We start from the raw sequence: 13,475 nt of genomic DNA, 5'->3' as shown, positions 1-13,475 counted from the left end.
CTGCTTGTTATCAACTGCAATGTTGTTGGAGTAACAGGAGTAGATTATTTCAACCCTTGGGTCAGATTCTTCATTCACGGAGATTGTAGCTGATCTGTGACCTAGCCCAACAGACCTACCATTCTACCATATCCTTCATGACCATTAACCTGTCATTTTAAAATTAAACTTGAGTGAGCATCGGTTGTTTGCAGAAGAAAATTACAAATCTCCACCAACTTTCACGTGTAGAAATGTTTCCTAATGTCATTGCCGAAAGGACTGTCCTAAGCTATCTCTCCTCGTCCGAGACACACTGACCAGTGGCGGTGGTCTCTTGCAATCTAGCTTATCTGTTTCACATAATATCTTTAAAATGTATAGTAAATTCATTTACTCCTTAAGCCTTATAAATTCTTAAATGTAACCCCTGAAGGCAGGTATCCTTATGTTAAATCTGTGCAACACTGCCTCCAGGGTCAATGTATCATCCCTAATTGTTCACTGTAACTCCAGCCAGGTAAGTAATAATTGAAGCATGAATTACTCTCTAATGCTCTGTCCATTAAATTATGTTCCTTTAGTTATAAAGACCTGGATTCTGTTAGCATTTTTTGATCATTTTCTGAACTTTTAATGACCCATATACCTGGGTCCCCAAGTCTGTTTGGACCTCTGTGTTATTTGCATCATATACCTGGGTCCCCAGTTCTATCCAGAGGTCCAGGCTGAAGTCATGAGTTCAAATCTCACCTTGATAAATAGTGACGTTTGAACTTAGTAAAAGTCTAGAAGAAAAGTCCAGCCTAATGGTGACCATGTTTTTGTTTTGTATTCATGCGTGGGATGTAGGTGTTGCTGACTTGGCCAGCATTCATTGCCCTGAAGGCAGTGAAGAGTCAAGCTGTCGGCTTGGATTCACATAGGGCTAGACCATGTGAGGATGGCAGATACCCTTCCCGAAAAGTCGTTAGTGAATCAGATGGTTTTATTTTAATATGACAATTAGCATTGGCTACTTAGTTACCAGTAGACCTTTTTATTACTTTTATTCCAGATTGTTCAATTTCCCCATCTTTTGTGGTGGAATTCATAACATTGTTCTGGGTCATTAGTCCAGTGATGATGTCACTACACTACTAACTCCCCATGTCAGTTTCTTGCATAAACCCATCTGGTTCTCAGAGGCCCTTTTTAAAGAAGGAAATCTGTGGTGCTTACCCAGGTATAGCCTGTGTGTGACTCCAGACCCACAGCAATGTGGGTGTCTGCTGGACAGGTGGGGATAGGCAAGAAATGCTGACCCAGCCAGAGGTGTTCATTATTGCTTGAACAAATTTATAAAAAGAGTGCCGATTGTAATCTTCTTCTGCACCAGTGTATTTTCCCCAGTCATTGTCCCTGTATGTCAGTGGCAGTATAATTCTATGATGTAAATTGCATTGCTCTGAAGCAGATGCATACGTAGTAAGGTATTGAAACTGTGTAGGATGCACTGAGCATTTTAAGGGTATGAATTTTATATTTTTAGTTTATTAAAATTGTGTTTTCATCTGCAATGTCCGAAGTCAATGTTTTGAAACAAGCTCTGGTTTCTATAATTTGCTTATAGTTGGAGTTGTCTTTTATGGTTTTCTAAGAAATATCAGGTGCCCCTTTTCAATTTTAAGAATCCCACTTGTGTGAAAGGGAAAGGAAGTTCAATTAATGTTCCTACTCATGCTGTGTTCCATTCCTTAGCTGGTTATGGAGTTCTGTGGAGCTGGATCAGTCACCGACTTGGTCAAGAACACAAAAGGAAATGCACTGAAAGAAGAGTGGATTGCCTACATCTGTAGGGAAATACTGAGGGTAAATACCATTTTCGGAAGCCTCCCCTTCCACCAATGTTTCCTCATTTTCGTGAGTTTTTTTTTGAGATATGAACGAGAAATATGGGTTCAAGTTGAGTTTCTCTTGGAAGGCGTGAAAAGCATCTTTAATCTGTCTGATTTAAACATACATTTCCCTTGAAGTTTGCTGCATGATTATGTTGGCACAGTAGCAGGAAACTCTTGGCTCAGATTTTGTCATATTCATGGACTTGATCTTGAGTAGCTTATCCTGTCCAGTGTGGCTTCAGTTCCTGACTGTGATGCTTGTTTTCAATTGAACAAACTCTCAGGAATGTGATTCCCCCTCTGAACCTTTTGGACAGTCCCAGCTTGGGAATTTTTATCTAGGATTGCAATAACATTTCAGATGATGGAAAGTTGGTTGCATTTAATTCTTCAACCTTGCTGTTCTCATCTTGGAGTTGTTTGCTTTGCAGTACTTTCCCAAAGTTTTTGTCATAATTGCACCCAGTTGAAATCCATGTAAAGAAAATGGTCCATTGAGGAGCAGTTCTGATTGTTGCATCCTAGTTTACAACCCAGGTCAGAGATTATTGGCTATTTTTCACATTTTGTGGCTGGGACAATCATCGACCTTTCAAGTTCTTTATCAATATTATTGTAATTTCCATGCAGCTCAATTATTTTCTCCTCCCACTCCTTGTTATTGCTGTGAATCTTTGCTCTTGGGTAGATGCCCAATTTCAGCCGTTGCACTCTCTAAATTTAGCCCGATGCCTTAAGGCCGTCATTAAATTTGTGTGACATTTTGTGCACAGGTCCCACTAGGCAAGTTGTTTATTAAACTTAATCATTGTGGCAATTAGGAATCCTAGTTTTGACAAAAAGCCAGAAATCACAAGAAGGGAAACATGGGCTTTTATACTGAAGCATTGCTTGAATGACTGCTAGAATGCAGAAAGCGGTTTGAAATTTATACTGTACCAGAGCATTTAAAATGTCTCCTGACTTCCAGACTCTCACTTTTCATCCCATAAATCAGAATGTGAGGACATTGCCCACAATCTCCACTGTTAAGCGGCAAAAGGATTTTGAATTTGTCAGATTAAGTACAACAGGGACTCAGAATTGGCATCTCTGGTGCACTGTCCCCATACCTGGCCATAATGTCTGTGTTCAAGCTGCACCTGTCTCTGAGGTGTGGCATAACATGTCTGAACGAGTCGAGTTAAAAATAGTTAGAATCATCACAGAGGGACACCCTGTGGTCTTCTAAAAGCTACCATTGGCCTTGCTCCCCTGCCCTTTCCTCAGAACTTTGCAAAGTATTCCTTAGAAACCCCTCTTTCATTCAAAACCTGCGATTGAATCTGCTTTTCACCACCAATTCAGCTCCAAATTCTAAATTTACTGTGCAGGATTTTTCTGATTGGAAGGACTTGTCCCCAACCCTCAGTAGGACCGCCTGTCTGGGACAAATCCCTGCTGATCATATCAATCTCAGGGCTTGGTTGCAGGTGGAGTCTCCACCTCTCACTTGGGCAGAAGTCTTTCCTTGGCAAGCAACCTCGCTGGCATTGCTGTGGTCCTGGCAGTGTTAGCCACAGCAGTGACAAGGCTCTGGGGATTTGAGGTGGGGTTGCATTTTGAGAAGGAGGGTGAGAAAAGGATTGTTGGGAAAAGAAGGCTTGTGTTTTTGATCTCTAACTTGTGCTGAAAAGCTCCAGGAGGGGGCTTTGGATGGGGGCTGTTTGTAAATGAGGTGCTACTCCCCAGGGCAAAGCAACGTGTCTGTCCCTGGACCACACTCTAGTGCCCTTGTATTTGGGGAAAGTTCCTAAAAGTGGTATAACTACCTGATGTATTTTGTTTTGGGCCAGGCTCAGCTGGTGGCCATTTGGCCCATTGAGTCTATACCGGACTCCCCCAGTATCTCTCCCCCCACTTTCTTTGCATCTGTTAAATTAAAAATGTTGTTTTAAGAAATGGGTGACACAATAATTGATTCAGCTTTCATAAATTAAATCCACCAAAAGACACTTCTCCCACATCCCTGGTAGTTTGCATGTCACAGTTTGTGAACTCCTGATCAATTCTATTAGAGCTACTCATAATTTTGAACACCTCTATTAATTCTCCTTCGCTTCCTCTGCTATGAAGAGAACAATCCCACCTTCTTTGGTCTTTCCCTGTAAATTTTACCTTTCAGACTCTAGCCGCTATCGCAGTTGTGATTTAAAAAAGGTTTATCTGAGCTTTGTTACATTCGTATGTTTGAAGCTGTTGTTTTTTTGTTCTTGCCTTTTAACAATTCATCACTTTGATCTGCCACCTTCTGGAAAATCTTTGAGGGTTGGAGAGCCATTGTGGCTCTAAATGATACCATTCAGTGAATCAAATTGATACTGCCTCCAGAGTAATCGAGTCAGTCCATATCCTATACTCTATACCCAGAGCCCTGTAATTTTGTTTCCCTCAAGTGCCCCTACTATTTCCTTTTGAACCATCCTCACTTTGAGCACCCATCCCCCCCAACCCAATCATAAGCGGCGAGTTCCTGAATCATCATCCATTGCTTTTAAAAAGTACTGCCTCTCATTGTCCCTTTAACTTCTGCGTCTCTTACTCTGAAGCTTAAATCTATCCCTCCCCACCCCAGTCCATCTGCTGTTAATCAATGGAAGCAGTTTTCCTTTGTTTATCTTAGCCAAACCTGTCATAATCTTGGACACTTCTAACAAAATCAGTGTATTTGAATCTCCCTTCCCTTCAAATCCTTTAATTGGATTGTACCATTTGGTTTAAATTGCTTCTTTCCATTCTTCCCTTAATTGGGTGAATTTACATCGGATACGTTCGATTTCAGATGAGGATTCAGTCTGTCCCTTTTCACAAATATCAGTAGCCTATGAATCATGAAGTTCATTGGAACTGGGGTGCTGTGCATTGTGAATGGAGGGAAAAAAAACTTGCATTTCATACATCATGCTTGACTCTTGCTTTGAACATATCTGTCTGGAAATTGAGCTCAGTGTATTTCTGACTCAATCTGTGATTGGAAAGGATGTTCTCCACTCTGGCAGTGATAACATATCTGCCGTCTATTCGAAGGACCTGGTTACCCTTGGCTTTGTACCCAGGAAATATCACTTTGTCTTGGTGTTTTAAATATTTCCCCGAATCAATCCTCCCCTCTGTATCCCAAGCTCCCATCTCGATGCGTTGCTGCAAGGAGCTTGCTGTTCCCTTGCTTCCCTGGGCGCTGATCTCCCCATTGCGCTGTGTTTCCAACAAAGCCTTTCCACTCTGAGGAAATGCTCCTCAATCTTTATCGGCCCCTTCATGGGTGGCATGGTGGCTCAGTGGTTAGCACTGCTGCCTCTCAGCATCAGGGACCCAGCTTTGCTTCCATCCTCTGGTGACTGTCTCTGTGGAGTTTGCACATTCTCCCCGTGACTCTGTGGCTTTCCTCTGGGTGCTCCAGTTCCCTCCCACAATCCAAACAATGTGCAAGTTAGGTGAGTTGGGCACACTAAATTGCCCATAGTGTTCAGGAGTGTGTAGGTTTGTTGCATTAGTCATGGGATATGTAAAATAATGTAGGGGAATGCGTCTGGATGGGTTACTCTTCGGAGGGTTGGTGTGGACTTGTTGGGCCAAATGGCCTGTTGTAGGAATTCTATGATTCTATGTTCAACATTTTGTGCTTGCTTTGTTTTTCCTGCAGGGCTTAACACATCTTCATGCACATAAAGTTATTCACCGAGACATCAAGGGACAGAATGTGTTACTGACAGAAAATGCTGAAGTAAAACTTGGTAAGGTTAAGTGACTTTGATCTGACCTAGCCAGGGAATATTGTCAGACAAAACTGCTTTAAGCATGTTTAATCTTTGCATGCTGGAAAGGACTTGGAAGGGTTAATGGTATTAACATTAAAACTTGGCCTGATTTCTTACAGCAAGCAGTTCTCTGAAAGCAGCCCCCTCCTTTCTGTAACTTCATAAAGAAAATGCCCATTTCTCTTCAAAGGGATCACTTATTGTGCCAGTGTTGGGGCCACTGTGGCTGCTGAGGACGAGGATTCTCTCTCATTCTCTCAGGTTAAATTCAATCTCAGGCAAGGTATTCATGAAATAAGTTCGATTGGTTTAGGGTGGGGGAGGAGCAGTAATTTCTGAAGGCAGGGTATGGATGCTGTCCATTGTGTGAGCTAATTGGTCTGGTGGAAACCATTTTAAGACTGATGACTTGCCTCAATGTGTGTTTACAGAAAAATCTGAGCTGTAACTCTTTTAGTAGTTGCCATAGCAATGTTAACCTAATTGCAACAAGGTCAATAAACTTACTTAAAGGATAGTTGCTTGCCGCCTGGTATGTAGCATAGAAAAAAGTGAAAAATGGACAGTGCGACATGGATTACAGAAATGAGCTGAGTTAGAATTCAGTCACAAACTTGTTGCAGCATCAGAAGGAGGCCGTTTGATCCACCAAGTCTGCACTAGCTCTCCAAATGACCAGCTCCCTTAAGTGCCCATCCTTGTAACCCTGCACATTCTTCCTTTCTAAATAACAGTCCAAATTCCTTTTGATTGCCTCAATGAAGCTTAGCTTGACTACATGCTTTGGTAACTGATTACAGACCCCCACCCGTTTGCTGCGTGGAAATGTTTTCTCTCCTGAACTGTTTTCTTCTTTCGCCAACTACTTTTAAATGTGTGACTTCTCATTATTGATTCCTTTACAATTGGAAATAGGTTCTCCCTATCTGGTCAATACAGGACTCTTCGATTTTAATCACCTCCATCAAATTTCCTGACCATCACCTCCGAGGGAAACTGTCCCAATCTGTCTTCACAGCTGATGTTCCTTATCCCTGGAAGCATTGTAGTAGACCTCATCTGCACCTTCCCAGTGTCTTTATGTGCTTCTGAAGGTGCAGCACCCACAAATTACTGCAATACTCTAACTGAGCCCAAACTAGTGTCTGCTTTAAAGTCAAAATAATTTCGTTGATATTGTACTTTGTGGTTGTTGAAATAATTTTAAACATTGACCAGAAAGTGAAGGAGACAGAGACAGTATTGTTATGGGGACAGCTTAGGGCCTGGGGACCTGAATATCTAGCCAAACAGTGGCCACACAAAAAAAACTAAGCATGCCAAAAGGCTAGAATTAAAGGAAATCAGAATTGGCAGCTTGTACTGCTGCAGGAGGATGGGGCTCAGGTGGGAATGTATGAACAAGAACAGTCCATTTAATGCCTCGACAACTTTGCTGCCATTCAATGCGATCATCGAATGATTGATGATATTTATACAGATATAAAAGTACATAATTGCAACTAAAATTTGTTAATCTCACCCTTAAAATTAACTGCTCTATTTAGATCTAATCCCTTTGGTTGAATGCAATTCCAAACTTACCCCACTTTTTCGTGTAAAAGTGTTCCCTCACCTGGGTAACTGGATCATAGCAGAACTTTGCAAGAATTTATTGCTGTTACAAAGGTTGGTAGAGAAAAACATTCTAAGGAGGTTGCAAAGAGTGTGAATAGATCAGTGAGCAGAAATTTGGCAGATGGGGTATAATGTAGGAAACGGTGTAGTTATCCCACTTTGACAAGAAAAACAGAAAAGCAGAATGTTATTTGAATGGAGAAAACCTGCAGATTGCTTCAATAGAGAGATATGAGTGTACATGAGTCACAAAACTTAAGCATGCAGGAATAGCAAGCAATTAGGAAGGCAAATAGAATGTCAGCCTTTGTTGCGAGGGGGTGGATTATCAAAGTAGGACAGTCTTAAATCTGTACAGAACATTAAGTCCACACCTAATATGTAGTTTGATCTCCTTGTGTAAGAGTGATATACTTACAGTGAAAGTAGTTCATGGAAGGTTCATTAAGTTGATTCCTGGGAGGAAAGGATTGTCTTATGTGCCAGGGTTGGACATATACTATTTAGAGATTAAAATGAGCAGTGACCTTGTTGAGACAGATACAGTTCTGTAGAGTTGCTTCATGTTCATTCTCTTTGCTGTCTGGCTGCTCATGCTCAGCTATGTCCTGACAGGGTCAAATAACCTATCTGCCTTCCCCTGCCTCATCAGTTCTTCGAACCCCCGCATCACCTTTCGTTTCATATCAGGATGAGAATCTTAAAATCGTGATTGCTAGATCTACCTTGTATCTGTGCCTCTGAGTTAAATGACTACTTTGAACACATTCCATTCATTTGCCAGCCTCCATATAATCACCAGATACAAAGCAACATTGCTACTAATCAGTGCCATTTTGACTCTTAGGAAGCAAACAGCAACCACAGATTTCCACCCATCTGTTTTGTTCTGGTTTTATAGATTGCCCTGTGGCATAATGACAAAGAGGCCAAACTAATGATCAGATCTCCCCTTGTAGAGGGGCATTAGCCACTTGTTGATTTGCAGAGTGTACTGCAACCATTTTAATTAAGTTCTCGGCTCTGTTTGTTTACGTACACTATTCTGATTTGCGTGCTGCATACTCTAGAGCATTGTCAAATGTCAGGAAGCACAAATGCCAAGAAAGCCTTGATAGTTGTCTTTTTTTTTGTTGGAACAATGGAGGCAAAGAAGCAATATGGTGCAAGTATTTGAATTATGAAAAATATAGGTTAGATAAAGCAGCAAACCAAAAGACAATGAATGTCCTAAATCTGAAATCAGTCTTGGAGAAGACTCCTATGGACTGCGGAGACTTGAGGGCAGCTCACCACCTTGAGGACAGTTCAGGATAGACAATGAATGCTGACCCAGACAGCAGCACCTCAGTCCTGTTTACAAATAACTTCATAAATTAAAACGGGCTCACAAGGATCAGTGAGGAGAAAAAGAATCTTAGTGTTAGGTCAGTGACCTTCCATCCCAAGTGGAAAATGCTAGGAAGTTAAAACTTTTTTTTAAGCAAGTACAAACCAAGGACAATGGGGAAGTGAAGGGAGGAGCAGCTTGTGGATCAGATGGAGTGAGGTGTTGCAGAAGTGATTTGTGGAAGGCAGGTTTAGAATGAGGGCAGAAATAGAAGCTGGTCCATGGGAAGTGTTAACTTGTTACAGCAGATAGAGAGGGAATCCTTGAGAACCTGGCAAGGAGGAGTAGTAACCCACGGCCTACCTTTATGGTGGAAACTTGTAATAATCCCCAAATATGCAACATATCTTTGCCATTTTTCGATAACCCTAACCCATTCTGAGCACCAGCCCATTCTTCTAGCATCCCACACTGTAGTGAAGCCATCTTCCATTTGCCAGCACAAGCTGAACAAAATGCGATAAGCAATATGGAAGCAGAATGTTTCCAGTCGTCATCCGGGGGCCATAAATACGTGATTAGGTGTAGGATATTTAAAACTGAGGTCAGGAGAAATTTCATTCAGAGAACTGAGTCTTCAAAGAGAAATTGTTGTGTCCACCCACAAAACAATATCTAAGATAGGAAGTTCCACCTTGGAAAGCTGCCGACTAATCTGGTCTGTCATTTGATGGCCTCAGTCAGTTTTAGGGTGGGGGAGACCATCTGTGGCCTGATGACAGGTCACAAATCTGTAAGGTTAACTCTGTTTCTCTCTGTACTCTGGCGGCTGTTAAAGCTGCTGAACATTTTCTACTTTTATTAAGGGGCTTCCAGCATCCTTAGTATTTTGCTTGTGACTACAGTCAAGTCCAAGATGGATCCTGAAACTGTTAGTGGTCAAAGTTCGATTGGTGAGGTGCTTAGTCTGGTTTGGTTCAAATCAGGATTGGTTCAAATTATTTGATCTCCTGACAGATAAATAGCGAACTGATAAACCAAATGGCCTGTTTGTGTTGTAACTTCACTTATTATGAAGTGAGATGATGTGGGAAAACATGAATGCAGAAATGAGTAATTTTGTAACCAAAAGGACTGTGGATGGATACTCATTTTAATAGATCAAATATATAGATACATAAATCAAACAGTCTTTGGATTTCCTTCATTTCTGAGTGGTAGCCATTTCCCTTTCTCTTGTAGTTGACTTTGGTGTGAGTGCTCAACTCGACCGAACTGTCGGAAGAAGGAATACATTCATTGGCACCCCATATTGGATGGCACCGGAAGTGATTGCCTGTGACGAGAACCCAGATGCCACCTACGATTATAGGGTATGTCAAAGTGGACTCGGGACCGGGCAAGAAGTTAGATCAGTTCGTGATGGACGGATAGCAACACAGTCAACCACTCTGCCTCTGTGGCCATGCCAGTCACCTTGCCAAAAGTACTAGGCTGCAGAGTGGGAGGAGATGGGTTCTTGCCATCACCCTGAAGTATTCAGAAACTGTAGGATAATTGTACAAAAACGAAAAAGTACTTGTATTTAAAAAAATAACATAAATTATTTTCCATCGGCTGGGCGAACCGGAAACATACCCTATTCATTAGTTGTTTCAGGTCCTCGAAATACTTGAAGACAGGACTATATATAAATACTATTTAACTAACAATGCTGCGTTGGTTTGTAATTTTAATATAGTTTCAATTTACTCAATATTCTGTTAAGACTTCCCTATTACCTGATGAATTTGGTTCTGATTTTGGTTGCTTCAAGATGTTGAAAAATGTGTTGCTGGAAAAGCACAGCAGGTCAGGCAGCATCCAAGGAGCAGGAGAATTGACGTTTCGGGCATAAGCCCTTCTTCAGGAATGAAACGTCGATTCTCCTGCTCCTTGGATGCTGCCTGACCTACTGCGCTTTTCCAGCAACACATTTTTCAGCTCTGATCTCCAGCATCTGCAGTCCTCACTTTCTCCTGCTTCAAGATGTTGCGCGTTCTTAACCTGATTACTTAACCCTTTACATGAATATTACTGATGTGAGTGGCACTGCAGTTCAACTGTTGGCCAGCAAACATCTTTCTTCTATTAAGAGAACATTTGACCTATAATGCTTATGTGTGATAGTACAGAAATCTTCCCAAGAGATGTTGCCCCACACCCCAGAATTTAGTTGATGCTGTCTTATTGCATTGCTTGTCTTTGAATTGCAGAGAGACTGTGATTTTGTTTTAATCTCTAAAATCATTGCTGAGTGCTTGTTGGTGAATGTGGGTGTGAATGTGCATCAGATTCCCAGGCAATACGCCCACATTTGGGCTTAAAGCCATCTCAGTACTTCTGATTTTCAAAGCTTCAATCTTCTAATAAACCTAAAATTTAAACAATTCCTGTTGAGATTCTTGACTTTTACCATGAGGAGCTAAAGAATTGAGTCATTCTATAATTTATTGTAATGAGTTTAAAGCTCTTTTCCTTTACCACTTATAAAACAGATCAGAAATTGAGACACTCAATACAAGTTTATCTTTTTTATGACATTTTGGGTTCCTAAAAATAATGTTGTAATATACTGTGTTGTCCCAGAGCACTACTCCATGTGTTTCCTCTTCCCTCTTGTGTCACATACATCTGTTTCCATTTCTTTTGGCATTCTAAGGAATGCTCCTGTCTCCCCAATTGAGGAGTTGACTCCAAGGAGGCTGAGGGCAGTATCTGGTGTTCAGGTTTCATTGAAATGCTGCTGGTTCTTATGCTTAGCAGCTTTTCCTTTATACGGCAAGTAAAGTCCATCAGGTCCACTTGTTCTTGCCCTTGTTCCTTCCCAAGTCTCTCACCCCTTGCTCCATAAATGAAACTTCCATTTTCCTATCCCAACACATGGAAAGACAATTAGAAAAGCAGATGACCTGTTGCTGATTTGGAAATTTCTGTCAAAAGTTATTCTGACATTATTGCGGATAATCGGGCAATTACCTGCTTAAAGAGCACCCTTTAAGAAGGAGGGAGGCAGAAGGCAGGAAACTATAGGCCAGTTAGCCTGATTTCAGTTATTGATAGGAGTTTTAGAGTCCATTTTGAAGGATGAGATTGTGGAGTACTTAGAAATGGATGGAAAATAGAGTCAAATCATTATGACTTCATCAAAGGAAGATCAATCCTGACAAATCTGTTAGATTTTTTTGAGGAAGCATCAAGCAAATTAGACCAAGAATGAGCAGACGTGATCTATTTGGATTTCACGGGTGCTGTACAAGAAACTCTTAAATAAGATAAGAGCCCATGTTAGGAGCAAGGTACTCACATGAATAGAGGATTGGCTGACTAGAAGAAGACAGAGAAGGGATAAAGGAATCTTTTTCAAAATGGCAGCTGGTGACAAATGAGTGGCGATCTGGACAAAGGAACTGTGGGCATTGTTGCTAAGCTTGCTAATCACATAAAGACAGGTGAACGGACAGGTAGTGTTGAGGAAACGGGAGTACTTGGACAGGGTAGAAGAGTAGGCAAAGAAGTGGGAAATGGAATGCAGTGTGGGAAAGTTTGAGATTATGCACTTGGGTTACCACCCAGTGGGTGATAAATGGGATCCAAGTCGATGTGTGTGTTGATGGAGTTCCGGTTGGAATGCCTTCTGGGAATTCTTGTGCGTGCTTAGAAGCATGGCATTCCGACTGGAACTCTATCAACAAACACAATGACTTGGATCCCACTTATCACCTACCAAGAAAAAACAGGAAATGACATCACTGCAGGAAATGACATCACCAACCTAAGGAAACATAAGCATATAAATAGGAAGTGGGCTACACCACCAGTACTTCATTCAGAGGCTCACTGAAGATGTTGCCTAGTATGGTGATGAAACATCTGAAAACTAACCTTCCAGCTCAGTGATTAAATGTACATCCAGTTAAGGGAAAATATATAGTTAATGGCTGGAACCTTAACAGCATTGATGTACAAAGGGATCTAGGGGTCCTAGTCCATAGCTGCCTGAATGTGGCTAAGGCAGTAGGTAGGGTGGTAAAGAAGGCATATGACATGCTTGCTTTTATTGCTGGGGTCATTGAGTGCAAGAGTCAGGAAGTGTTGTTGCAATTTTATAAGGGTTTGGTTAGGTTGCGCTTCGAGTATTGGGTTCAGTTCTGGTCACCACACTACAGGAAGGATGTTGAGGTTTTGGGGAGAGTGCAGACATAGTTTACCAGAATTTTGCCTAGATTAGAGGGTATGAGCTATCAGGAGATGCTGGACAGACTTAGAGTTGTTTTCTTTAGAGCGGCTCAGTGGAGATCTGATAGAAGTTTATAAAACTGAGAAGATTGGTAGCTTTGACAGTCAGAATCCTTTTCACAGAGTTGAAATATCTAATACTAGGGGGTATGCAATTAAGGTAAGAGGAGGAAAGTTCAAAGGAGATGTGGGGGTAAGTTTTTTTTACATAGTGGTGCCTGCAAAGTGCTGCCAGGGGTAGTGGTGGAGGCAGATATGATAGGGCATTTAAGGGAATTTTAGATAAGCACAGGAATATGCAAGGAATGTTGTGATTCTGTTTGCCGAGCTGGGAATTTGTGTTGCAGACGTTTGGTCCCCTGTCTAGGTGACATCCTCAGTGCTTGGGAGCCTCCTGTGAAGCCCTTCTGTGATCTTTCCTCCGGCATTTGTAGTGGTTTGAATCTGCCGCTTCCGGTTGTCAGTTCCAGCTGTCCATTGCAGTGGCCGGTATATTGGGTCCAGGTTGTGCTTATTGATTGAATCTGTGGATGAGTGCCATGCATCTAGGAATTCCCTGGCTGTTCTCTGTTTGGCTTGTCCTAGAATAGTAGT

At 41.6% G+C, this 13,475-nt stretch overlaps 1 protein-coding gene across 5 annotated transcripts in view; it reads left to right on the top strand.

Annotated features, from left to right (window-relative positions):
- LOC122548353 (misshapen-like kinase 1) overlaps positions 1-13,475 on the top strand; it is a 298,781-nt gene that overhangs the window by 173,096 nt on the left and 112,210 nt on the right. For all 5 annotated transcript variants that reach the window (XM_043686894.1, XM_043686890.1, XM_043686889.1 and 2 more), the window contains exons 5-7: positions 1,720-1,830; positions 5,542-5,632; positions 9,846-9,976. In XM_043686894.1, coding sequence (XP_043542829.1) covers positions 1,720-1,830; positions 5,542-5,632; positions 9,846-9,976 — 333 coding nt within the window. The remainder of the gene's footprint in view (positions 1-1,719; positions 1,831-5,541; positions 5,633-9,845; positions 9,977-13,475) is intronic.

The sequence above is a fragment of the Chiloscyllium plagiosum genome, unplaced genomic scaffold (assembly GCF_004010195.1).
Source record: "Chiloscyllium plagiosum isolate BGI_BamShark_2017 unplaced genomic scaffold, ASM401019v2 scaf_52, whole genome shotgun sequence".
Lineage (NCBI taxonomy): Eukaryota > Metazoa > Chordata > Chondrichthyes > Orectolobiformes > Hemiscylliidae > Chiloscyllium > Chiloscyllium plagiosum.
The sequence above is the reverse complement of the archived record's forward strand: the minus strand, read 5'-3'. Positions and strand labels throughout refer to the sequence as shown.